This window comes from Phyllobates terribilis, unplaced genomic scaffold (assembly GCF_046119375.1).
Source record: "Phyllobates terribilis strain yellow unplaced genomic scaffold, ASM4611937v1 Scaffold_9__5_contigs__length_417890890, whole genome shotgun sequence".
Classification (NCBI taxonomy): domain Eukaryota; kingdom Metazoa; phylum Chordata; class Amphibia; order Anura; family Dendrobatidae; genus Phyllobates; species Phyllobates terribilis.
In genome coordinates this window covers 278,912,025-278,939,156 of record NW_027362769.1, presented here as the reverse complement: position 1 = coordinate 278,939,156, position 27,132 = coordinate 278,912,025, and the positions used below count along the sequence as shown (strand labels likewise).

The 27,132-nt window shown below is 44.8% G+C and overlaps 1 protein-coding gene across 3 annotated transcripts in view; it reads right to left on the bottom strand.

Annotated features, from left to right (window-relative positions):
* SLC29A4 (solute carrier family 29 member 4) overlaps positions 1–27,132 on the bottom strand; it is a 524,342-nt gene that overhangs the window by 37,707 nt on the left and 459,503 nt on the right. For all 3 annotated transcript variants that reach the window (XM_073647822.1, XM_073647824.1, XM_073647823.1), the window contains one exon: positions 21,108–21,295. In XM_073647822.1, coding sequence (XP_073503923.1) covers positions 21,108–21,295 — 188 coding nt within the window. The remainder of the gene's footprint in view (positions 1–21,107; positions 21,296–27,132) is intronic.

Here is a 27,132-nt window from a genome sequence, read left to right as displayed (position 1 = left end):
CGCGGCATTTCAGAACAAGATGGCGGCCGTTAGCGGCTCATCTGCCGCACGGAGGTCAGCGGCGATGCAGCCGGGAGATGAGCCCCCACATAGCTACCTACAGTATGAGCACTCGCATAACTACATATATACAGTATAGGCCCCACATAGCTCCCTATATAGAGTATGAGCCCCCATATAGCCTCCTATATACAGTATGAGCCCCATATAGCCTCCTATATACAGTATAAGCTTGCACATAGCTCCCTATATACAGAATGAGCCCACACATAGCTCCCTACATACACTACATACAGTATGAGCCCTCATATAGCCTCCTATGTACAGTATGAGCCCACACATAGCTCCCTATATGCAGAAAGAGCTCGCACATAGCTCACTATATATAGAATGAGCCCCCTATATATAGAATGAGCCCCCACATAGCCTCCAATATAAAGTATGAGTCCGCACATAACCCCTACAGTATGAGCCCCCATATACAGAATGAGCCCGCATATAGCCTCCTATATATCACAAGTGAGAATAAAATCATACCAATTTTATTGATGAGAATGGGACCGATGTTTTTATATGCTTGTGTGACCCTAGCTTTCCAGTCATAGGGGTGAGGCCGGCACGGCTTCAGTCACGGCTCTGTGCATAGTGAGCAGCGGCTGTAACTGCATCCCTGCACTGATTGAAAGCTGACTCTAAGGGCTCTTTCACACGTCCGTGTTTCCAGTACGTGTGGTGACAGTTTCCACATGTAATAAAGACACTGACACACACAGTGTTACTGTGCACATGTCAGTGTGTTTCCACGGACCATGTATCCGTGTGCTCCACAAGCTGACATGTCCGTTTTTTTGTGGATGCACGATCCGCCAAACGTCCCACACGGATGACATCTGTGTAACATGGGAATCAGAGCTACAAGATCACACGGACGGCGCCTGGGAATCAGCGCTACAGTTAGCGCTGTTCCCAAGTGCTGGGTGCTGAACACTGCTCTTATAAGATAAGATAAGATAAGATATACTTTATTTATCCCGGAGGAAATTGCGGTATCACAGCAGCAGAACACAGATCTCGAACATGACACATATAATAACATAACATTTGGAATGCTTTAGACATTGCTTTTCAGACATTTGTTAAACACCCCCATAGCTGTTGGAACAAACGATCTCCTGTATTTTTCCTTTTTACACCTTAGTTGTATTAGGCGATTGCTGAATGTGCTCTTCTGTTTCGCAAACAGTTCATAAAGCGGGTGTGTGTTGTTGCCCATTATAGCTCTGCACTTCTTCTTAATCCTATCCTCTACCACCTCTTCAAAAGTCCCAAGCTGTAGGCCCACCGTCGCGCTAGCCTTCTTTATAAGTTTGTTGAGCTTGTTGGCGTCAGCAACACGCACACTGTTACCCCAGCAAATTATTGCCGCAAAGGTGACACTAGCCACAATGGATTGGTAGAACACCTCAAGCATTTTGCCACACACATTAAAAGACCTTAACTTCCTTAGGAAGTACAATCTACTCATCCCCTTCTTGTAGACCTTCTCCATGTGGCACTTCCAGTCTAGCTTGCTATCCAGGTAAACCCCCAAATATTTGAAACTGTCCACCATCTCCACATCCTGACCGTCAATGGTAACAGGTAGGCATACCTTCTTGCACCTTCCATAGCTCATCACCAACTCCCTGGTTTTCTTAACATTTAGTTCTAGATGGTTAGCCTGGCACCATACTACAAAGTCCGCAACCACCCTTCTATATTCCTCTTCATCCTGGTCCTTCCCAATACCGCCAACTATCACAGAGTCATCCGAGTACTTCTGGAGGTGACAATGGTCTGATTTATACTGAAAGTCAGCTGTGTACAATGTAAAGAGGAATGGCGACAGCACTGTTCCCTGCGGGGCTCCGACACTGCTCAGTACACTATCTGATGTAGCCGTCCCCCACCTAACAAACTGTGGCCTATCCGACAGGTAGTCAATTATCCAATTCACAAGTCCCTCATCCACCGCCATTTTAATCAACTTTCCACGCAGTAAGAGTGGCTGTAATGTGTTGAACGCACTAGAGAAATCAAAGAACAAAGCACGCACTGTGGTTCCATCATTGTCCAAAAAGGAATGTACTGTTTGTAGCAGATACGCTACAGCATCGTCCACCCCCAGTCCCTGCCGGTACGCAAACTGAAGAGCATCAGTATGCGCCATCACCCTCGGACACAAGTGAGCAAGTACTATTCTCTCCAAGGACTTCATCGCATGCGATGTTAAGGCCACCGGTCTATAGTCCCCCGGGGAAGCCGGGAAGGTAGTCTTGGGAATCGGCACCAGGCAGGAAGTCTTCCATAGCACTGGTACTCTCTTTGATTGTAAGCTCTGGTTAAAGAGATGCTGGAAGACAGTACACAACTCATTTGCACACACTCTGAGGACACGTGGACTGAGACCGTCAGGCCCTGCTGCTTTGCCAATGGCCAGCTTACTAAACTGGTCCCTCACGTCATTTTTGGAGACCGAGAAATGATCTATTTCACCCCTTGTTAATTTAGCTAGTTGTTCCCCGGCCTCCTCCCCCTTCCCTGCTGCTACCGCACCTTTATTGCTGAATCTATTGAAGAACTCATTCATTTCATTAGCCATTCTAAGTCCACCAACCCCCTGCTCCGACCTTGCCTTAAACCCAGTCACTAGCTTCATTCCAGCCCACACCTCTCTGGAGCTTTTTTGTGCAAATTGATTTTCTAATTTAACTCTGAATGCCTCACGGGCAATCTTAATTTTCCCCTTTAGGTCTCGCTGTATAATTTTCAATGCCTCCTTGTCCTTCCTTTTAAAAGCCAGTTTTTTCATGTTTAGTAAATGTTTCAACTCTTTTGTAATCCATGGCTTATTGTTTGCATAACACCGAATCTCTTGAACAGGTACTACAATGTCCATACAGAAGTTGATGTAATCAGTAACTCTGCCAGTAATCTCATTAACATCGCAATTCTCTTTCATGGTACACAACACCTCCCAGTCTGTACAATCAAAGCAGTCTTGTAAAGCCTCCTCTGCTGCTGGACACCACTTCCTTATCTTTTTAATTGTCACTGGTTGTTTGCGGACGTCTGGTTGGTAAGCAGGAGACAATAGTATGAGGTTGTGGTCAGATTTCCCCAGGGGGGGTAATGCAGCCGATGAATAAGCATTCTTAACATTAGCAAAGAGGAGATCCAGTGTGTTGTTGTCCCGTGTAGGACATTTGACATATTGATAGAACTTTGGTATTGCAGATGAGATCTTTACTCGATTGAAATCCCCAGAAATTACAGTTAGAGAGTTTGGGTGTTTAGTCTGAAGCCGGGCCATCACCCCTGACAACACATCCCCAGCAGCCTCTGGGTTCGCACATGGTGGTATATACATCACAACTACAATAACAAGAGTGAATTCTCTAGGCAGATAGTAAGGCCTGAGGCCCACTGCTAACAGTTCAATATTTGGACAGCAATGTTTCTCCTTAACAGTTACATGCCCCTGATTGCACCATCTGTTGTTAATGTAGAGTATCACTCCTCCACCTTTTTTCTTGCCGCATCTAACTCTCTCTCTATCAGCCCGAACCATTTGAAATCCTGGTACCGAGACACATGAATCTGGGACCTCCTCATGCAGCCAGGTTTCTGTAAAGCACATGAGACTGCATTCCCTAAACTCCTTCTGGGTCTTACACAGAGCCAGCAGTTCATCCGACTTATTTCCCAGCGATCGTACGTTACCCATGATAATGGATGGGACCACTGGTTTAAACCTTCTCCTCCAGGACTTGATCTTCTTGCCTGCTCTGCAGCCTCTGAAAGGTCTCCTTATTTCCCGTGGAACATTCCGTATTGCCACTGCTGGAGAAGACTTTATCCTGCGCAGTTCCAGAAGACGATCCCTAGAATACACTGCTCGTTTAGCAACAGACCTAGGGTCCACCATCCCGTCATTGTTTCCACCCGTCACACCAGTCCTCTCCATGGCAAATCGTATGCAGTGACCTCCACCGCTCACATATGGCTGTATCCCTGTCACAGGCTGTGGGTAGCAGCATGCATCCTTCAGTAGCATTAGCTGAGATGGTCCGTATTGCGTGCCCCAGAGTGTCTGTACCTGCAGGAGACTTGTAAGTGGTGGAAGAAGATCCAGGTGCAGATCTCGTGCTGTGTGCCCAGCAGCAGTTGATAGTGTGGGAAGTGTTGTATCTTCCATCCCCAATAGACGAGTATACAGGAACGTTGCAATCCAAAGAAGGTAATAAAATAATAAAATAAAATAACTGTAACAAAACTGTAACTGAAATAAAGTAGAAGCTTCTGCTGCTGCAATGGGCTGCCAGTAGTCCGGCGCCGTATTGTCTCCACAATCTAGCAGAGAGGCAGACAGGCATGTCCACACCCTCCGGAGTCAGAGGGTGGGTTCCCTGCTGGCACTGCGATCAGCATCAGCAGGGACAATGATGAGGGTAGTAGTGTCTGCTCCTGCTGTGTCCCTGTGTAAAAATAATAAAATAATAAAATCCATATACTCACCTGTCCGGAGATGTTCCCCAATGTAATCCTCTGACCGCTGACGCTGGGGAGAATGAGAATCTCCAGAGCTGGGCTCATTGAATGACAGGACACCGCTCCTGAGTGCAGCGCAGCTCCAGGGCCGCTCGCTGGAATGGCTCATTCTGCCCGGCTCCTCGACGTCAGAGGATTAAAATGGGGGACATCTCCGGACAGGTGAGTATAAGGATTTTATTATTTTATTCTTATTTTTACACAGGGACACTGTGGGATCAGACTACTAGTACCCTAATCATTGTTCCTGCTGGTGCTCATTGCAGCGCCGGCACGGAACCTTGATGAGGGTAGTGTTCAGCTCCCGGCGCTTGGGAACAGTGCTAACTGTAGCGCTGATTCCCAGGCGCCGGTCCGTGTGATCCTGATGCGGCACACGGTTGCCACACGTGGACACACAGATATCTTCGGTACCGGAAATAAACCGGCCTAATGCTGAGTGCTAGGGTGTGGTTACAGCCATAAAACCATGCTAGACGCACATCTATGATTGAAAGCCTGAGGCAGCTGAGAGGAATAAAGTATAATTACTGCTGGCAGCGGGACTCTGTGCATTGGTCATATGGCTTCAGAATGCTATTAACTGCATATCTGCATGTTAATAGTGTTTCTTTTTACTCAACAGGTTCCCTTTTTAGGGTTTTTTTGAGTTCCTGAGATGAGCCTACATTCACTATGTGACTGCAGACTGTGAAATAGTAACAATGGTATAAATACACAGAAGCAGAATTTGCAGCAGTGCTCTTTATCTAAAGGCAATGGGCTATTATAGTTATGGATAAAATATGGGGGATGGGAGTGTGATTGAATGACATGGGGCAAATGCTGCTGAACACTGTGCCCTCCACTTTGGCATTATGCTTGCATCATATATTTATAAACCACATAAACAGATCCCAGTTAATTAAATGTAATATTTTACTGGGCTGCCTGCAGAAATTCCTCTATTCCCCATCTCAAATCAAAGGGGTGATCCAGGATAAGAGGAGAAGCCTGAGGTCACACTCAAACTGAAAACAATATTTCATCTATTTAACTGTGATCTCTTCATGTGCTACAGTGCTGGCCAAAAGTATTGGCACCCCTGCAATTCTGTCAGATAATACTCAGTTTCTTCCTGAAAATGATTGCAATCACAAATTCTTTGGTGTTATTCTCTTCATTTAATTTGCTTGCAAGGAAAAAACACAAAAGAGAATGAAGCAAAAATCAAATCCTTGATCATTTCACACAAAACTCCAAAAAAGGGCCGGAAAAAAGTATTGGCACCCTCAGCCTAATACTTGGTTGCACAACCTTTAGCCAAAATAACTGCGAACCACCGCTTCCGGTAACCATCAATGAGTTTCTTACAATGCTCTGCTGGAATTGTAGACCATTTTTCTTTGGCAAACTGCTCCAGGTCCCTGATATTTGAAGGGTGCTTTCTCCAAACTGCCATTTTGAGATCTCTCCACAGGTGTTCTATGGGATTCAGGTCTGGACTCATTGCTGGCCACCTTGGAAGTCTCCAGTGCTTTCTCTCAAACCATTTTATAGTGCTTTTGGAAGTGTGTTTTGGGTCATTGTCCTGCTGAAAGACCCATGACCTCTGAGGGAGACCCAGCTTTCTCACACTGGGCCCTACATTATGCTGCAAAATTTGTTGGTAGTCTTCAGACTTCATAATGCCATGCACACGGTCAAGCAGTCCAGTGCCAGAGGCAGCAAAGCAACCCCAAAACGTCAGGGAACCTCCACCATGTTTGACTGTAGGGACCGTGTTCTTTTCTTTGAATGCCTGTATTTTTTTTCCTGCACACTCTATGTTGATGCTTTTTCCCAAAAAGCTCTACTTTTGTCTCATCTGACCAGAGAACATTCTTCCAAAACGTTTTAGGCTTTCTCAGGTAAGTTTTGGCAAACTCCAGCCTGGCTTTTTTATGTCTCGGGGTAAGAAGTGGGGTCTTCCTGGGTATCCTACCATACAGTCCCTTTTCATTCAGACGCCGACGGATAGTACGGGTTGACACTGTTGTACCCTCGGACTGCAGGGCAGCTTGAACTTGTTTGGATGTTAGTCGAGGTTCTTTATCCACCATCCGCACAATCTTGCGTTGAAATCTCTCGTCAATTTTTCTTTTCCGTCCACATCTAGGGAGGTTAGCCACAGTGCCATGGGCTTTAAACTTCTTGATGACACTGCGCACGGAAGACACAGGAACATTCAGGTCTTTGGAGATGGACTTGTAGCCTTGAGATTGCTCATGCTTCCTCGCAATTTGGTTTCTCAAGTCCTCAGACAGTTCTTTGGTCTTCTTTGTTTTCTCCATGCTCAATGTGGTACACACAAGGACACAGGACAGAGGTTGAGTCAACTTTAATCCATGTTAACTGGCTGCAAGTGTGATTTAGGTATTGCCAACACCTGTTAGGTGCCACAGGTAAGTTACAGGTGCTGTTAATTACACGAATTAGAGAAGTATCACATGATTTTTCAAAGGGTGCCAATACTTTTGTCCATCCCCTTTTTTAGGTTTGGTGTGGAATTATATCCAATTTGGCTTTAGGACAATTCTTTTTGTGTTTTTTTTCATTGAAGACAAATTAAATGAAGAGAATAATACCAAAGAATTTGTGATTGCAATCATTTTCAGGAAGAAACTGAGTATTATCTGACAGAATTGCAGGGGTGCAAATACTTTTGGCCAGCACTGTATGTGATGTAGACAGCATTCACAGAGTCTCTTACAAGATGTACACAGCAGTCACATTTCTTTTCAAAACTCTCCATCACAGAGAGTCGACTGCGCTCCAGAATGAGTCAACCTGGAAAACCAGTTGTAAGTAGCAATATCAACAATGCTATTGTGAGCAGGACCTATTTGGAAATCATATAAAAGTGTCCCATTTCCTTTATGTACTCTTATGTTTAAGGACAAAGTCCAAGTTCATGTCAATAAGTTCATGTCTTAGACTAGGGGTGTGCAACCTTTTTTCTGCCAAGGACAAAATTATCAACTTAAAAATGATCCTGCTTTTTTTTTTTCAAACAATTAATAAACTCACCCCTAATTTGATAAGCTTGAACTGTTTCTCCTTGGTGAGGCGTGAGATGGTAGGTGGTATTGATGATGCATATGGTTCCTAACGATGACTATGCAGGGAGGAAGTGGGAAGAGCACCTTAGTGTTGCGCACACCGGAGGTCACTGGAGCGGAAGTCAGTGACTCGCCGGCGCCTGCGCACAAGATCCCTCCTGTAAAATGAGCATAGAAGGGAGGCAGCAGTGCACAGGCGAGGGAATTGCCCGCGGCACAGGGCACTGTGATGTGCAGGGGAGGGGGAAACATTATAATTAACACAGGGGGTGAGGATTTCTTGTGGGCCCAGGGTCCGCAAGCATCAGAAGCCTGTAAGAATAAAAAGAAATTTCACAGCAACTTTAATATGAGGCATACAGGTAGGTATAGATTTACATTTATATCACCGGTATGCCCATATTAGAGGTCAGATAAGTCCAGTCCCAGGGGGTGACAGATTCCCTTTAAGGTCCGGGGATTGGGCTGGCCACTCCATAACCTCAATTTTGTTGGACTGGAACCAAGATTCTGCTTGTTTAAGGTCGTTGTCTTGTTGAAACACCCATTTCAAGGGCATATCCTCTTCAGCGTAAGGCAACATGACCTCTTCAAGTATTTTAATATATGCAAAGTGGTTCATGATCCCTGGCATGCGGTAAATAGATCCAGCACCATGGTAAGAGAAACAAGCCCATATCATGATGCTTCCACCACCATGCTTCACTTTCTTCAGAGTGTACTGCGGATTAAATGCAGAGTTTGGGGGTCGTCTGACGAACTATCTGCGGTCCTTGGACCCAAAAAGAACAATTTTACTTTCATCAGTGCACAAAATGTTTCTCCATTTATCTTTAGGCCAGTTGATGTGTTCTTTTGCAAATTGTATCCGGTTCAGTACATGTCTTTATTTTAACAGTGGGACTTTGCAGAAACTTCTTGCTAAGAGATTAGCTTCATACAGGCGTCTTCTAACTGTCACAGTACTCACAGGTAACTTGAGACTGTCTTTGACCATCTTGGAGCTGGTCATTGGCGGAGCCTTTGCCATTCTGGCTGTTCTTCGATCCATTCGAATGGTAGTCTTCCTATTTCTTCCACATCTCTCCGGTTTTGCTTTCCATTTTAAAGCATTGTTGATCATTTTAGCTGAACAGCCTATCATTGTCTGCACTTCTTTATAAGTTTTACCCTCTCCAATCAACTTCTGAACAATGAGAACGACCCATACTTCTCAGGCATTCAAGGAGAAATCAATGTACAACATATGCTGGCTTCCCCCTTAAATAAGGGCCACCTGATTCACATCTGTTTCTTCACAGAGTGATTGACCTCACTAATTAAACTCCACACTGCTATTATTTTGAACTCACCTCCTTACAATTAATTATTCAAATACACAGATTCAAAAACATGCAGATCATGAATGTGGAGTCTGTTGGTTTTCTTAGAATCTACTGCACCAACTGGTAAATTGTTTGACATGTGGTAATATAATTTATACCAAAAACAGTGATTAATCTGTCATATTGGACTGCTATTATTTTGAACATTACTGTATAATTCGTTCTATTAGAACAAGTTATGAAAATCTGGAGAATCTTGAAATAATATCCATCCACTCAGAATCTTCCTAAATTTTTTCGGATGTCTCAGTACAATGATCAAATCAGCTGTCATGTGCTGGAAAAGATGCGGGTTTTGGCACTGAGCCCGCATCTTTTCCAGCACATGACAGCTGATTTGATCAAATGCCGGGACACAACCTATGACGTAGCTATAAGTCATAGGTCGTGAAGGGATTAAAATAACATAGCAGAAATACAAAAATGAGGTAAATGAGGCGACGTTTCTGCCATAACAGGCCTTTATCAGAAATACAATGATAAAAATTCAGCTATAAAGTGCAGATGACACAATTGAGGCTTTTTATACATCAGCGGAAATAGGCTCCACCTCTTCCTCTTTCTCAGAGCCTCTCCCGGTTGTCATGACAGTCATCTATTCATCAGATAAACAAAACATTAAAACACAATAAAATCAAGTAGAACTATGCAAATATATGCTGTACTAAAGGGAAAATGGAGTTATGTTCATACCAAAGTGCCAAAGATTCAAAGAGATAAAGAATCACCTATAAGTATAATCATTATCAAAAAGGACTTAAATAATAGAGGACCTCACTATTACAGAATGTCTGATCGTATCCCCATTGAAGGTTGAATCGTATTGGCTAATTAGGACTTCCTGGAGTACATATCAAAACCCCCACGCTATACAATACTTCTATTGGGGTTATTGCAGTCATCGCCCAGACTGTTATGATCTGCAACATGAACTAAGGAAAGATAGGGGAAAGCTGTCCCTACAGTAAGACTAAGCTGAATCCCTACGATGTAGCGGGCTGCCTGTTCCTAGCGAACAGACCCGCCTTAGTCCTCGGCTAGTCTGAACGAAGACCTATAGCATAAAGGGAGGGGTCCCAAAAAGAACTAAGGACTGTGACAAAAAATGGGACACCTTCTAAACAGAGAAGTAGTTGAAGAACACAAAAAGACAAACTGACAAAAAGGTACTAGAGGTCCCAGAAGGACCAAGCGAACTGACAGAGAAAGGCACAGAAGCACCTGGCTAGAGAAACAGTCAAACACTGAAGTCCAGCACAGCCAAAAGGGCGGAGCTGGAATATAAAGGCAGATGGTCACGTGACCACAAAACACAAGATGGAAAAAACAAACAGGAGGGTTCTAACACAGACGGATAGGAGAGGCAGGGGAGGACGCACACTAAATGACATCATCCAATCCCATTTGTAACTACATATGGTATACACAGTAGAACTATTGATAATATTGTGAGAAAACATAAGCACCATTGACATTTTTCAAAAACAACCCATCATGTTTGTGACAAAACGGCAGCAGGTAGACCCCGCAGAATCTCACTGTTGCCACCTCTTGTGATGGATCCACACCCCGCCACCCGCCTGACATCACACCACGCCAGACGGAGCATGTGATATGGATCTACCCTTAGCACCAACGTGACGCTCCGCACCCCCCTCAAGGACACATAAGGTCAGATTGGTACAGTTCTACACAGTCACACCCTGTCCCCCAGGTACAGAGAGGCACCAGGGAGTGAGCAAAGGTGACCCACTCAGTCACTGATGTGGCACCACACTCGTTCACACCCCCTGACAGGCTGAGAGGCTCTTTCACTGGCTCCAGTAAAGCAGAGCCTTGTCGGCCTGGTAGAGCTGCCGCCAGTTTCTATTTGATATAACGGACTTATATTGGGCTAGAAACCAGCCCGGTAGCATGTTTGTTGGACGGAACAACAGACATAAGGTTCGTGGATTGAGATAAAAGAACAGCTCAAGGTTAAATTATATATTTAATCGCCATGAGGGCACACTAAATAATATACTATATACATAAGAGTTATACATACACAGTGGTCAGAGTTACAAATACAAAAGTATGGTACAACAAGTATAAGCAGAACTTAGAGTCAATTACCAGTGTAGATGGAAAGGTCTGGCTTGTGGGGGAGGGCTGCCAAATGAGAGGCTGTGGGCCCTCACTTGGTTGATGGACTTTCCCCACACATCTTGATGTCACGACCTCCTCAGGAAAAAAAGATAGGCTGTAGCTACAGAGACCTTTAAACTCTCTCGGTCACTCCCACTACTGCACCCTGCCAAAGCCCAAGTCTCCACCCCGGTTCTCTCACAGCTACAGATTCCCAAAGTAAGATGGGCTATATCTCCTTACTGGACAATCCTAGGGAGCCGGTTCTGGTGTCATCGGATCCAGCCGGGCCCCTGCTACGCATGGAGACCAAACACAGTGGCCCTAGGGGCTTCAGAAAGGTTGTGCCGCATATCTCCCTATCCTTCCTTGCTGGGCGGTGAAGAAAGGAATTGTGAGATTCTCCATTCTTTTAGGTTTACAAAAATCTATTTTGTGTATCACTCGGACATATCGTCTTCCCATAACTCGCTGCTGAATTATGTTTCTTAAACAAAGGGAGCTGCATGGCTGGGTCTGTAGCAGCTGCACAGCTGCTGGTGGAGGATTTTGTCACTCATGCTTGTCGGCCACCTCCTTTGCAAGCTGCAGTGTCAAATTACACTGTCCATGGACATCTCTGTAAACCTGCCAACAGTGCACACTGACTGACATGGGATTACCTTGAATATCTTCAAACTTCCCCCCCCTTTAGAGGGCGATAGGGGGCAGCACCACTCGGTGTTCCCCCGCACACCCATTTGCAACTTCCCCTTGTCGGGATAAGCCGTTGGCATTGCCATGCTCGCGGCCCTTTTTGTGGCGAATCGTGAAGTAGTACTGCTGGAGAGCAAGGCTCCAGCATAGTATGGCTGCAGTGCTCACACAATTGCCATACATTCCTTCTTCATCATGGAATAGGCCACATCCCTCGGCAGGAGTACAAAACAGGGTGTCCCTGGCCCGTAGTGTCGACCTGGCTGAGCACAGCACCAAGGCCAAAGTCACTGGCGTCAGTCTGCACTACAAACGGCCGCGTGAAGTCAGCTGCCTGTAGTACCGGGGAGCAAGAAAGGGCAGTCTTCAGTGCCCGGAAGGCCATCTTACAGTCGTTTGTCCAATCGACTGCGGGGGCAGCTTCTTCTTGGTGAGGTCCGTCAGGGGCTTCGCCAGGCTACTATAGTGAGGGAAGAACTTCCTATAGTGCCCGGCGGTGCCCAGAAAGGACATCATCTGTTTCTTGGTTCTGGGGTGGAACTGAAGATGGCAATGTCATCCAGGTACGCGGCCGCGTACCCTTCGAGTCCCTCAAGCAGCGTGTTGACCATCCACTGAAAAGTGGCAGGGGCATTCTTCATGCTGAATGGCATCACCGTGGACTCGTATAGTCCGAGCGGGGTGATAAAGGCAGTGCGTTCCCGTGCCTCAGAGGTCAGGGGAATCTGCCAATATCCCTGCTCAGATCCATGATGGTCGGGTACTTGGACCCAGCCAACTGATCGAGCAGGTCATCGATGCGCGGCATTGGGTATGCATCGGTGACCGTGACAGCGTTGAGCCCCGGGTAGTCCACACGGAACCGGATTGTCAGGTCCTTTTTTTGGAACGAGGACCACAGGCGAGGCCCAAGCACTGCTGGAGGGTTGGATGACCCCCAGCTTCAGCATCTCGTAAATCTCCTGAGCATGTGCTGCTGCACTTCCAGGGAGACCCGATATGCTGTACGCCGGATTGGGGGGTGATCCCCGGTGTCTGCGTGATGGACGGCCGACTCTGTCCTTCCGGGCTTGTTGCTGAACAAATCCCGGAAGGGGTGTAGGGTTGCCCACAGCTGGGACAGTTGTTCCGACAACAGCTGGTGGCAAACCTCCACGTCATCGATGGTTCCACCCGCCCTAGCCTGGGCAAGCATGTCTAGGAGGGTCTCTGCCTCTCCCTCCTCTGGCAGGTTGCACACAGGAAGGGCGCAGGTCTCCCACTCATGATGTGCCTTCATCATGTTCACGTGGAGGACCCTTCCGCCTTCCCCGGGCATGGTTCAGGGTGATCAGGTAACTCACAGCATTGAGCTGCTGGTGCACGAGGTATGGGCCTTCCCAGGCGGCCTGAAGCTTGCCCTGGGGTACAGGGACCAGTACCCACAACTTTTGACCCACCTGGTAGGTCCTCTCACAAGCATGCCATCACTTCTGGTCAAAATGGGCTGTACCAGTAAACCAAAGGAGACAATTTGCAAGGTATTCCAAATAACCGTTGTGAACAGAAAGTCAATATTAAGGTATTGCAATCATACCCAGTAGATTGTGTGGCAACACCAATAGTGTCAGGGAAGAGCCCCGACACGTGTTTCCTTACTTCCTCAGGGGGCTGTGGTAAGGTGTGTGGGAAAAGGTGACCCTTATATGGAGACCAGATGTGAGCACTGACCAATAATGCCGCATGCCGCTGGGCAGCGGTAACCACGGCGCGGTCTCAGGAGGCGTCCCGGAAGAGGGAATTCCTCCATTGACGTCACATGATCCGGGACACCACCCCTTCGAGACCGCGTCATCGTCACATGACCGCGGCATCCAGCGCACGCGTGTTGGTCACTCTCGGATGGAGCGCGGACCGAGAACAACTCGGAATCGCCAATAATATAGGAGGGAACAATAAGTTAACACCTTCTGTTCATTTGAAAGAGTTACACAGCACATAATTAGTCAAAAAATTCTAACAGTGGAAGGTTTAAAGGCAAGGAAAGCACAAACAGATATCTATAATGGACCGGGCACGAAATAAGGTATAGTATAAAAAGAGACATTCAAAATGTAGAAGGCCAACCACATTAAGATAAAATGTCCATAGTAATAATATTATAGCCCATATCGTGGTGGCCTATGTTTGCACATAGAACGCTCTGTTAAGTCCCAGTCTATGAAGAAGGCTTCTTTGCTCCACAGTGTGAAAAGGGTCCACATATACGGGAAACAAGGTGCAAAACAGCTAAAATTTTAATTAATTATGATATAGAAGTATGTGGTCTTTGTATGTGTTGTACGTGACTCGTTGTTGTTTTTATATATACATGTCTGTTCTATGTCCACCTCTTTTTCAATAACTTTGTTCAATAAAGATTTGTATTTTTACATTATAAGTGACCTGTAGATCATCTTTTCTCGCTTTCAAGCCCCCCTTTGTCAGTATTGTAGTTCAGGAATACACATAGAGGATAAACCTGAGTACCTTTAAAGGAGTTGTCCGGTCTAAAGCTATGAGTCTTGCAGTCACTCTATATGACTGCAAACTTGTGAATTCTCACATTGCGCACACTGCACTGCGAGCTCTGAAAATTCACCGGCGTTAGGAGTGGTGGTAATAATGTGATCACAAGTATGTTAAAATATGCTAATTTCTGGCCACAATCTGACTAGATGGACATAGCCTAGCTCAATGCAAGTGTATTGAGCGAGTCCGGAAACAGTCTAGTCGGAATATGGCCAGCAGTATGCATATAGCATACTTGGGGTCACAAGATCATGACCATGCGATGTGAGGATTAGTCTATGTAACTACAGATTTGTAGCTTTAGACTGGACAATCCCTTTTAGTAATACAAATATCAAATGATGAGCAACAATAAGTAATAATGAATAAACAAGGTGAAATTATTAGAAGGTAATGAAAAGGTCTGCTTTAAGCAAAAAATGTCCTGAAGTTGGACATAGAGTGTAAAAACACAAATCAGGCACAACAGAGTATAGCTTAGCATTGTGCAATGTGGCAAATGACGTATGTAAGCTAGTGGTGGAGACCTACACTTCAGCCTGGTTATGATGGAGTGGAAGGTCTACCAGAAGGTCGGAGAGGCATCATCTTCTTCCAGCAGGCCTTTAGATTACTCTGGTTTCAGACATGCACTCTCATGCTGAAAACCAAGGGAGAAAGAGGTAGAGAAGTTTCAAGCGGTGAATCTGTGACTAGAAGGGAGTTGTCCAGTAAGTAGGATCTTAGGTCTGCTGCAGTGCAGAATAATTTAAGCTTTCAGATGTGTGTGAAGTTCAATTTGCAGGGGCACACCAGACATGTCACATATTATTTTTACAGAGAATGTCTAAATAGAGTTTGAAGACTTTGAAGGTCAGCAAAGATTTGGTAGTGATGATCAGATTGCCTTTTCAAGCGTTGCCTTCATAATGGCTTCCTTGGTTTGCCATCTTGTCCACAGGGAGAGCAATGAGCGTGCTCCATTTCGAGTAAATCTATATGAATGTTAAGGACCAATTTTTGGAAGAGGCCATAGTTGTGACTTGGAGATTCTTAATGGACTCGGGTAGGACGCATATGTGTAGGTTTCTTCTGGGGGCTCTATTTTCGGCATCTTCTAATTGAAGGAAAACAGCATCTAAATTTACACAAATCTTGTTGATTTCAGTATTTTGTGAGAATAGTACCTCTACAACATCATCTATATATCGCTGATACCAAACTCAACTATTTCCTTTTCAGATAATTTGATACTGCTTCAGCTATCGCTGATAGTTCTTGTTGTAGGAGTAACTTCAATTTCTTCAAAAGATTGGCATCTCTGAGACTTAATTGTTTGCTTCATTTGATCAGGCAAGTCGAGAAGGCCATCTTCGTTGGACCTGCTGAGTAGTTGATTATGCTGGCACTGTAGCTATGGCTGGGGCTTCAGAAGATGACATGTTTTGAGCGAAGTTCAGTGAGTTTTCCCCACAATTCATGCAGGAATTGCCTGTTTGTTAGGCAATCCCTGCATGTGTTGCGGCCCTCTAACAGCCGTGAGACATGCAGACGCGGCGTTGCGAACATATTTTTCGAGCCGAAGATACTCTGTTAGCACCCGAGTGTGCTTAGATAACACCTTATCTGAGCACGTTCGCTTAACACTAGTGAGCATTTCTCCTTTGCTGAGATAATCCATCCACTTCACAGGTGTGGCATATCAAGATGAAATTGACCGATATTTGGAACTGTTCATAATTCCCTTCACCTTGACAAAAGCCCCAATTCCAGTTGCTGAAAAAAAAAGGCCCAAAGCATAATGCTGCATCCACCATGCTTCAGCGTGGATATGGCGTTTATTTGGTGATGCGAAGTGTTGGCTTTGCGCCAAATATACCTTTTGAAATTATGGCAAAACAGTCCAACTTTGGTCTTATAAGACCATAACATGTTTTCCCACTTGCTTTTGGCAGATTTGCTGTAAGTTTTGGCAAAGCATAGTCAGGCTAGGATGTTTTTCTTTGTAAGAAAAGGCTTCTATTTTGCCACCCTATCACATACTGTATATGAAGATCACGAGATAGTGATTTCACATGCAGTAGACAACCAGTACTGGCCAGAAATTCCTGCAGCTTGTTTAATATTGCTGTAAGCCTCTGGGCAGCCCCCAGACCAATTTTCATCATGTCTTTTCATCAATTTTTGAGGGACATCCAGTTCTAGGTAATGTCACTGTAGTGTCAAATTTCTTGATTCATTCTTTTTGTACCCTTCTCCTCAGTGATAGCTTTCATCAATGATATCCATTTTCTGTGTTGTGACTTGTTTATGGACCATGACTTTTGCTGTAAAATCCAACTAAGAAAATGTCAGGAAAATCCTACTATAACAGCTAAACATTATATGGGGTTAATTAGAATCACTGTAAGTGATGACCGTTGCGTACTGACACTTTACATAACTTTAAATGTGATTAACTAATTGTGAACCCAACCATAACCTCTCTTAAAAGAGTGTTCACACTTATGCAACCACATTATATTTTTTTATGTTTTATAGTTTTGTTATTTTTATTCAGTATTTTACATCAGTATTTGTAAGCCAAAACCAGGAGTGGATGATAAATACAGAAGTGGTGACGTGTTTCTATTATACTTTTCCTCTGATTGTAGACTTTTATTGGCCCTTTTCATCTGTGATACTGGAAAAAACGAGCACGTGAATAGCACCATAGACTAGAATGAGTACGTGCATATCCGTGAAACAAATGGATACAACGCATGCGCAACATGGACGTTTGAATGAGACCTTAGTTGAATTTTATAACATTTAGTTAAACACCAAAAATTTTAATAAAACAGATTATATATAAAATCACTTATACAGTGAAACCATTCAAATTCCTTTTTCATGGAGAAGGCCATTTTCCAGAACAGATTTACTATGACAGATTCTTCTGTTCCATCATATATTATGCATAACGGTTATTTTATTTGAAATGACCAACTCCCTCTATGCAATTTTGAGTTTTTCTCAAAGACTTTATTCATCGAAGATATATGTTTCATACTACAAACTCGTGTGGGAAGTATAAAATTGAATGTAAAAAATGGCCAGTTTTTGCTCCTATTTTATTCCCATTCCTATCCAGAGTATTCAGGGTTATTTTTTTTTTGTTTTGCTCCACCATACAGTTTTAGATATATGGGCCTTTTTATTTAGTTGTAATTTTTATTTTATTTATTTATTATGCTTACTTATATAATGTCATCACATTCCACAGCACTTTACAGATATTGTCATCGCTGTCCCAGTTGGAGCTCATAATCTAAATTTCCTATCCGTATGTCTTTGGAGTGTGGGAGAAAACCCAGAGGAAACCCACACAAACACGGGGAGAACATACAAACTTTACCAAGGGGGAATTGCTGTCTGGGTAATCAGGCATAGGAGACTAAAGACACGCTCACAGAAAATTCTGTGAACAATGGCCCCTTGGTATAGATCATAAAAATTTGCACTAAGTACAGTGGGGAAAGTAAGTACTGTATTTTTCAGACTATAAGACTCATCGGACCATAAGACACACACCCCAAATTTTGGGGTGGAAAATAGGAAAATAAATATTTTTTATAAGATGGGGGTCCATCGTATAGCCTGAATATGTATCTTATCTGGGGGGTGGTGGAGCGGGGGTCACAGGAGGCAGGGTCCCTCACGAAGCCGGCGGAAGTGGATGAATGCTACGGACCCAGGGTGCTCTAGCAGCGGGGAGTTGCGGTGGTGGTGGAGCAGGATCATAGGAAGCAGGGCCCTCCATTCCCTCCCTCAGGAACCCGGTGGCGGGGCCGGTGTCTGGCTGTCGGCGGTGAGGCAGAGCGGCATGCACTGATTTTCCGGTGGCCGCGGCCATTTTCCTGAAGCCGTGGGCGTCAGGGAAATGGCTGCCGAGCTCCCAGTCTGCACGTGTACTGGCTCGTGCGGCCATTTTCCTGTAGAGCACGGCTGCAGGAAGATGGCCACGGCCCCCGGAAAAGCAGGGCACGCCACTCTGCTTCACCGCCTACAGCCAGACACTGGTCCCCCGGCATCTCACCTCTTCTGCTGCTGCCGCCGGGTTTCTGAGGGAGGGAATGGAGGGCCCTGCTTCCTATGATCCCACTCCACCACCATCGCAACTCCCCGGTACGTTCGGACCATAAGATGCACCCCCCTATTTTCCTCCCAAATTTCCAGGAAAAAAAGTGCGTCTTATGGTCTAAAAAATATGGTATTTGATACACTGCCTATTTTGCACGTTTTCCCACCTACAAAGAATGGAGAGGTCTGTAATTTTTATTGTAGGTATACTTTTTAATTGTAGGTACACAGAATCTAAAAATAAACATAAAATAACATCGTATGATTTTTAAATAATTAAACTGCATTTTATTGCATGAAATAAGTATTTGATTACGCAAGGTCCCCCTTCTCACGCCAGCACATGTCCAGGCCCATTTGAAGTTTGCCAGTGACATCTGGATGATCCAGAGGAGGCTTGGGAGAAGATAATGTAGTCAGATGAGACCAAAATAGAACTTTTTGGTATCAACTCCACTCGCCATGTTTGGAGGAAGAAGAAAGATGAGAACAACCCCAAGAACATCGTCCCAACTGTGAAGCATGGTGGGGAAACATCATACTTTGGGGGTGCTTTTCTGCAAAGGGGACAGAACGACTGCTCCGTATTGAAGGAAGGATGGATGGGGGCAAGATTTTGGCCAACAACCTGCTTCACTCAGTAAGATCATTGAAGATGGGTCGTGGCTGTGTCTTCCAGCATGACAATGACCCGAAACACGCAGCCAGGGCAACTAAGGAGTAGCTCCGTAAGAAGCATTTCAAGGTCCTGGAGTGGCCTAGCCAATTTCCAGACCTTAACCCAATAGAAAATCTTTGGAGGGAGTTTAAACTCAATGCGACAGCTCTGAAACCTGAAAGATCTGGAGAAAATCTGTATGGAGGAGTGGGCAAAAATCAAATCAAATATTAAATTCTGTTTTTCTATTGTATCAAATACTTATTTCATGCAAATTAATTATGTAAAAATCACACAATGTGATTTTCTGGATTTTTTTTCAAGATTCTGTCTCTCACAGTTGAAGTGTACTTACAATAAAAATGACAAACCTCTACATTCTTTGTAGGTGGGAAAACTTGCAAAATCGACAGTGTTATCAAATAAATAAGTATGGCAGCATGACTGGAGAGAAAATATTGTTTGAAATGCCGACTATAGGCAGAGATGAGATTAGTCCGGATTTTACCAGTGCTGCTCCAGGTGATTTGCAGGTCTCTCGCTAAGTTCACACATTGAAGAAACCTGTCAATCACCTGGAGCAGTGGGGGAAAGAGCCAGACTTGTTTTGTTTCAGCCTATAGTCTCTCGCTGGCTCTTCAAACTATATTTTCTCTGAAATTCTGGAGCGTTTCAGAAACAAACATACCTGGATACAATCGTGCAGCCAGGCTCTGATTTATGCTGGTTTGAGCAGCATGAATGGACTCACAGGTTCCCTTAAAAAATAAATAAACAAAAATGGAATACTCAATGTAGCAGCAGGAATAAAGAAGATCAAAAACTAGCCGCTTTTAACCTGATGATTGATCCACTTTAACAAGCTCCTTACCTGTGTTTCCTTACCTTTAATTTGCTTGCTATCATTTTCAAATAAATAAACTTTGGTGCAATGAGCAATACCACTGATTCCTTGCTTGCGCTCAGTAGACATGATCTATAGATTTAGGCTGCATTGCCATCTGCTTTGTGGCTTCAATTTCTAAATGAAGTTATAATGCTCTAACAAATTTGTCACACGACCTAAACACAAACTGAACTCATATCTCATGCCTGAGTGTAAGTCCACTTTGCAGGAGACCAGAATCGTAAACACACATACCATCTGTGAGCTGAGGAGAAGTGTTTGACAGAATACATGAATCTTCTCCTCAGCGTGGAGAGGAATGAGGCTGGAGAAATATCCTTTGTGCTCAGTCAGTCTAGGAGAACATTTATTTAATCTCCTGTCACATAATTATTGGCTTATGGAAGTATGTGTGTTTACGATACTGGTCTACTGACAGTTGGTACGCCGATCTCAGGAGCTGTGGTTTTCCAGACTGCAACCCATACTCACACATGACTGTGATGGGCTGCAATTTGAAGTATGTGTTGGGGCCATTTTATTAAATTCTTGCAGAACCCTTTTAAAGGGAATCTGTCAAGATTTCACCCTCCCCCAAAAATATATTTATATTCACAAGTAGCTCTTTCAAAGAGAAGTCCAGCAATACCTTTACATGACCAGTCTGTTCCTCCGTTACTAAGAAATCTGTTTGAATTTATGGGCAAATGAGACTGAATAGCTTTTATAGATAGGAAGCCTCTGTGACTCCAGCAGGAGGCGGCAGCGCTGGCCAGTGAATAGAGCTGGAGTGACAGAGGATTCAGAACTACAAACAGCTCTTCAGCCTCATTTGCATATCAATTCAAATGCTGACTTCTCAATAACAGAGGAACAGACTGGTCATGTAAAGGTATTGCTGGACACGTCTTTGATAGAGCTATATGCACATAAGTAGTTTTTCGGGGTGGCGGGTGAGGGAGGTTCATAAAAACAGATTCCCTTTAATAACTTACAGGTATAATGGTAAAAACACTGAAAATACTAAAACTCACCTTGCCGACAAAGTCTGACAAATTAAATATAGCCATGATGAGGATGGGAAGCCACTCTCCCATTGTGCAGTTTCGGATTTCTGACTCCAGTCCAGGAAAAAGGCAAAGAGTAATTAAGTATGTCACAGAAATAGAGAGCATATGAGCCCAAATTACTCGTAAAACCAGATAACGATGGAACATCATATCTGCAAAAACAAGCAATCAGTAGTGCACAAAAGAAAATAATTTTTCAATAATTCAATACAATTATTATCAATTTATCTTTATTGTTTTTTGATATAGGGAGGGGAATACAATACACACAAAGGTTTAAAATCAACAAAGAAACAAGAACAAAAAGGTTAATTAGGGAAGGGATGGAAAGGAGCTATGGATCGGGGGAGCAGTTGAAGGGACATAGGGGATAAATGCAAGTTTACAGTAGGTCAACCAAATCATTTGCACTCTAATTGAAATTTGAAAAAAAGACAAAGACCTTTATCACCAAATAAAACAGAAAGAGGTATCTGGCATTTATATTACACTACATCTTGTTGGGACTCTTAGGCTGAGTTCACACGATGCGTATTTCATGCGTTTCCGCGGCGTTTTTGCAGTTGCGTAAACGCCGCGGAAACGCATGAAAAACGCATGGTAGAAGGGAAGCAATGTTCCCCAATGGAAATCCGCATGTGCTGTGCCCATGATGCGGATTTTTCCGCAGCGTTAACGCTGCGGTCAAAAATCCGCAGCATGTCAATTAATTTTGCGGAAATGCGGCGATTTCGCCGCCATTGACTTGCATTAGAACGCGCCAATTCCGCAAGACAGCATTTGTACTTGCGTTATTGGCGCGTTCTAATATGCGGATGGTACCCGGGTGTGGAGGAGAGGAGAGTCTCATCCACACCCAGGTACCATTAAAAAAGCTGAAAAAAAAAAGAATAAAATAAAAAATAAATGTATTCTTACCTTCTGGCGGCCCGCGCAGCGCTCCCGCTTGGTTCCCGGCACTTGCAGTGAGTTGTAGGACCTGCGGTGACGTCAGAGTCATGTGACGGGTCACGTGACGCTGACGTCGGCAGGTCTTTCAATTCAAAGTTGCCGGCAGCCGGGAACTTTGTAAAGCAGGACAGCGCGGGCCATCAGAGGTAAGTATATACACTCTCTCGGGTCACACTATATAAATCCATGCTGTTTGCATGGATTTATACAGTGTGACCTAGTTGTCAAGCACTTTCCAGGTGATGCTAAAATCGCCTGGAAAGCGCTTGTCAATCTGCATGCGGAAACGCATGTCAATCTGCATGTGGATCCGCATGTATTCTGCAGGAAAAACGCATGCACAATCTGCATGCGTTTTTTCTGCCAGGGAGATGCAGAAATGATGCAGAAATTTTCTGCTTCATTTCTGCATCGTGTGCACATAGCCTTAGGAGGAAAATGAGTGTTCATTCAATACAATTATTTACACTAAAGTATAATTAAGACTTATCGAGCTAGATACATCATTTGGGTTTTTATAAGTTACTCTTTTTGTCTTGTGGTTATTCGCTGGTGGTTTTTGTGATAATTTTTTCAAGTTGGAGCATGTGGTTTTTGAATTTTCCACACAATCAATAACACTGTTTATTTTCTACTTTAACATTTTTTATTTTAACCTTACTTTAAAATTTGAACAAACATTTTAGGAGTATATAGAATCACTCTAGGGGTAACTGGAGAACATTTGTGACCAAATTTTGTAACGTTTTAAAAAGTCACAATTGATAATCAGAGGGAAACATTGGGAAACTATAAATCCTGCGAACATAAAAAAAAAAACGATGAACACATACAATAGACTTTAAAATAGCACGCATTAAAATAAGAATAAGGCACAAATGAAAAATAGGTGAAAAACATGAAAAAATATTAAAATAAAGTTGCTAATGCAGGGACCCCCGGCCCACAGGCTGCAAATGTCATTTAATCTGGCCATCACACAGATTCCCAATGTGCTATAGTGCTTGGGCCACTGGCTCTGTTTTTCTTGTTACCAACTAATTTTTTTGCAGAGGGCATGCATGCAGCATTGACCAATGAACGCCATGGTGCATGCAACTATGGATTACGTCTTGATGCTGGTCAGCGCTAGCGCCAGGATGTTCTTTGTGGCAGAGTTAGCGCACTTTGCATGAATCCTATCAGATATATGCACCAGTCGCAGTGTCTCCAATGGTATGTATGCAGCAGTCTCACTCTTTCCTATGGGATGTATTCTCCATTTGCACAGTGCCTATGTGATATATATATATATGTCAGCCTCAGTGTTTCCTATGTGATGCCTACCGCAGTCTCAGTTTATCCTATATGAGGTACATAAAGCAGTAGGAGTCTCCTATGGAATGTATATACAGTAGTTTCAGTGCCACTTACAGTTAGGTCCAGAGATATTTGGACAGTGACCAAATCTTCATGATTTGGGCTCTGTATGCCACTATTTTTTATTTAAAATGAAACAACTGAGATGCAATTGAAGTGGAGACTTTCAGGTTTAATTAAAGGGCGTGAACAAAAATATCCTTTAGGAATTACAACCATTTTTCTACAAAGCCTCCTCATTTCAGGGGCTCAAAAGTAATTGGACAAATGAACTTTACCATAAATACTTTACCTTTTAATACTTTGCAGTGAATTCTTTGGAGGCAATGACTGTCTGAAGACTGGAAGTCATGGGTGTCACCAAACACTGAATTTCTGTCTTTGCCATGCTTTACCAGGCCTTTACTGCAGTTGATTTCAGTTGTTGCTTGTTTGTGGGTCTTTCAGCCTTACGTTTTTTCTTAAGCATGTGAAATGTATGCTTGATGGGGTTGAGATCTGGCAATTGAATATGCAATTGAAAAATATTCCACTTTGCCTTAAAAAACTCCTGATTTGCTTTTGCAGTATATTTTGGGTCCTTGTTCATCTGTACACTTCAGAATTCACCTGGCTGCTTCTGTCTTCAGTCACATAGTAAACACTAGTGATCGATTGCCATTGGAATCCATGCATGCCCATGCCATAACACTGCCTCCACCATGTGTTACAGAGGGTGTAACACCCCTGAGCCCTTCCACGCCTTCTCCATATTTTCTTCTTCCCAGGGTGATCTTAGTTTCATCTGTCTAAAGAATGCTTTTCCTGCGCCGAACTGGCTTTTTTGACATATTTTTTGGCAAAGTATAACCTGGCCTTTTTTTAAGGCTGAATAATGGTTGCTGTGTACCCTCTGTATTTGCTCTCATTAAGTCTTCTCTTTATGGTAGACTTCTCCGGGAACTGTTGTCTTCCGTGAATGTCCAGGCTTTCTTGAATCCCCAAGTTCACCAGTGCGCTCTTTATTTGTAGAATGTACCAAACTGTTGATTTGGCTATTCCTAACATTTCTACTATCTCTGATGGATTTCTTCTTTTTTTTTCAGCCTAATTGTAATGCACACGCCCGGGCTGAGTGCAGTGAGTGAATGCCTGGAGGGGAGTAACTAAGTATCCACCCGATCCGACCAGGGTCGCACGACGGCATACGATGCCAGTGCACCAAGGAGGAACCGAGCAGAGGGACCAGGTGCTACTCCAGGACAGACCCTGGACACGGCTGTTGACCCACACAGGGGAATACAGGAACAGGCAAGTTAGGCTGGCACACAGACTGCTGGGTATAGGCAGACACGGCTGGTATGCAGACTGACGGATGCTGGTAAGCACGACTGGTATGCAGGCAGGGAGGTACTGGCAGGTATGACAGATTGGAGCACCGAGTGGATAGGACCCAGTACAGACTGGGACTCAGGAACAGAACCGCAGATGAGGTGGACAAACACAGCAGAGTGAGGCCGCCCAGAGCGGCGAGCAAGAGCAGAACAAGACGAGACCGCCTGGAGCGGTGAGCGAGAGAAGAGCAGGACAAGGCCGCCTGGAGCGGTGAGCGAGAGAGGAGCAGGACGAGACTGCCGAAGCAGCGAGCAAAGGGTCAGAGCAGGACGAGACTGCCGAAGCAGCGAGCAAAGGGTCAGAGCAGAGCGAGACTGCCGGAGCAGCGAGCAAAGGGTCAGAGCAGAGCGAGACTGCCGGAGCAGCGAGCAAAGGGTCAGAGCAGAGCGAGACTGCCGGAGCAGCGAGCAAAGGGTCAGAGCAGAGCGAGACTGCCGGAGCAGCGAGCAAAGGGTCAGAGCAGAGCGAGACTGCCGGAGCAGCGAGCAAAGGGTCAGAGCAGAGCGAGACTGCCGGAGCAGCGAGCAAAGGGTCAGAGCAGAGCGAGACTGCCGGAGCAGCGAGCAAAGGGTCAGAGCAGAGCGAGACTGCCGGAGCAGCGAGCAAAGGGACAGAGCAGAGCGAGACTGCCGGAGCAGCGAGCAAAGGGACAGAGCAGAGCGAGACTGCCGGAGCAGTGAGCAAGGCAGAGCAGAGCGGAAACCGCAAGAGCGGTGAGCAAGGCAGAGCAGAGCGGAAACCGCAAGAGCGGTGAGCAAGGCAGAGCAGAGCGGAAACCGCAAGAGCGGTGAGCAAGGCAGAGCAGGCTAGAACCGCCGGAGCAGTGAGCAAGGCAGAGCAGGCTAGAACCGCCGGAGCGGTGAGCAAGGCAGAGCAGGCTAGAACCGCCGGAGCGGTGAGCAAGGTACAGCAGAAGGGACAGGGCTCTGTTCACACGGAACAGACAGGAAGGGAAAGGCAGAACCAGATACACAATCGATACTTGCAATGAAGTAGCGAGTGAACTCTAAACTCACAAACAGAAGTACAGTGACAACAAGAAGGAGTTAGGTGCAGGTTCAGACTCTGCAGAAAAAGGGAAGGTACGGACATAGAGAAAAACAGGAGACAGGTTAGGAGACAGTTCAGACAGGAACTGTCACTGCGACAAATACAGGAACGAGCCAAGGTAAAGCCAAGTGCTGGTTCAGACAAAGCAGAAGAAAGGGAAGATACGGACACAGAGAAAAACAGGAAGCAGGTTAGGAGACAATTCAGACAGGAACTGTTACTGAAGCGAGATACAGGAGCGAGTCTGGGTATGCGGCCCCCAGAGGGAGAGATGAACAGGCAAAGAGCGTGTTCACACGGGCCTGGAAATACAGCCTCCAGGAAAGGCAGCAGGCAAGAGAACACAGACAGGACTCAGTTCAGACACGGGAACTGATACCGCAAGGCAGGAAACATAGACAGGACCTGGCACGTCAGCGACCAGAAGCCAACTGACAGAACACAATGCTCAGGCAAGGATGCCAGGAAAGAGCTGGGTTAAATACCATGTGACAGACAGCAATAGGCTGAGGATGCACAAGGGGTGTGCCCGCAGCAGCTACAAGAAGCAGAAAGTGATCGGGCGCTGCCCTTAAGCAGAAGAAACAGAGGCAAGCAGACAGCATGGAGGAAAGCCAGAGTGATAGTCTGGACTGGAAATCAAGTGCGCGCTCTTGCACAGTGGGAGATGGACCACTATGCAAGGACACCACCAGGTATGTTACACTAATAATGATGCATTCAGAGCTCCTTTGTCCACATGTTGTGGGTTCACAGCAACAGCTTCCAACTGCAAATGCCAGAGCTAGAATCAGCTCCAGACCTTTTACTTGCTTAACTGTTGATGGATTAACAAGGGAATAGCCCATGCAACCCATGAAACAACTTTTGAGATAATTGTCCAATTTTTTCAAACTTTGTACTAACTTTTGGTCCCTTTAAAAACAGGCAGCTACATATTAAAGAGTAGAGATGAGCGAACCTTTCAATGTTCGATTCGTTCCAGTTCGGCAAACTTCCCAATGTTTGCAGGATAATTCGCCAAATGTACCAAACCCCATTGTCTTCAATGGGAGGCAACACCAAACACATACACAACAACTTCAAATGGGCCCAAAAGCTGCCAAAACAGATCAAATTAGGGGCAGACACTAGGAAAGTGGCATCAATTGACCCACAGAACAAATTTTATAATGATACAGCAGCAATCAGCCATGGGCCATGCATGAGGTATCAGGGCCTGGACTAGCATTTACATCTTTGAATTGAACTTCAA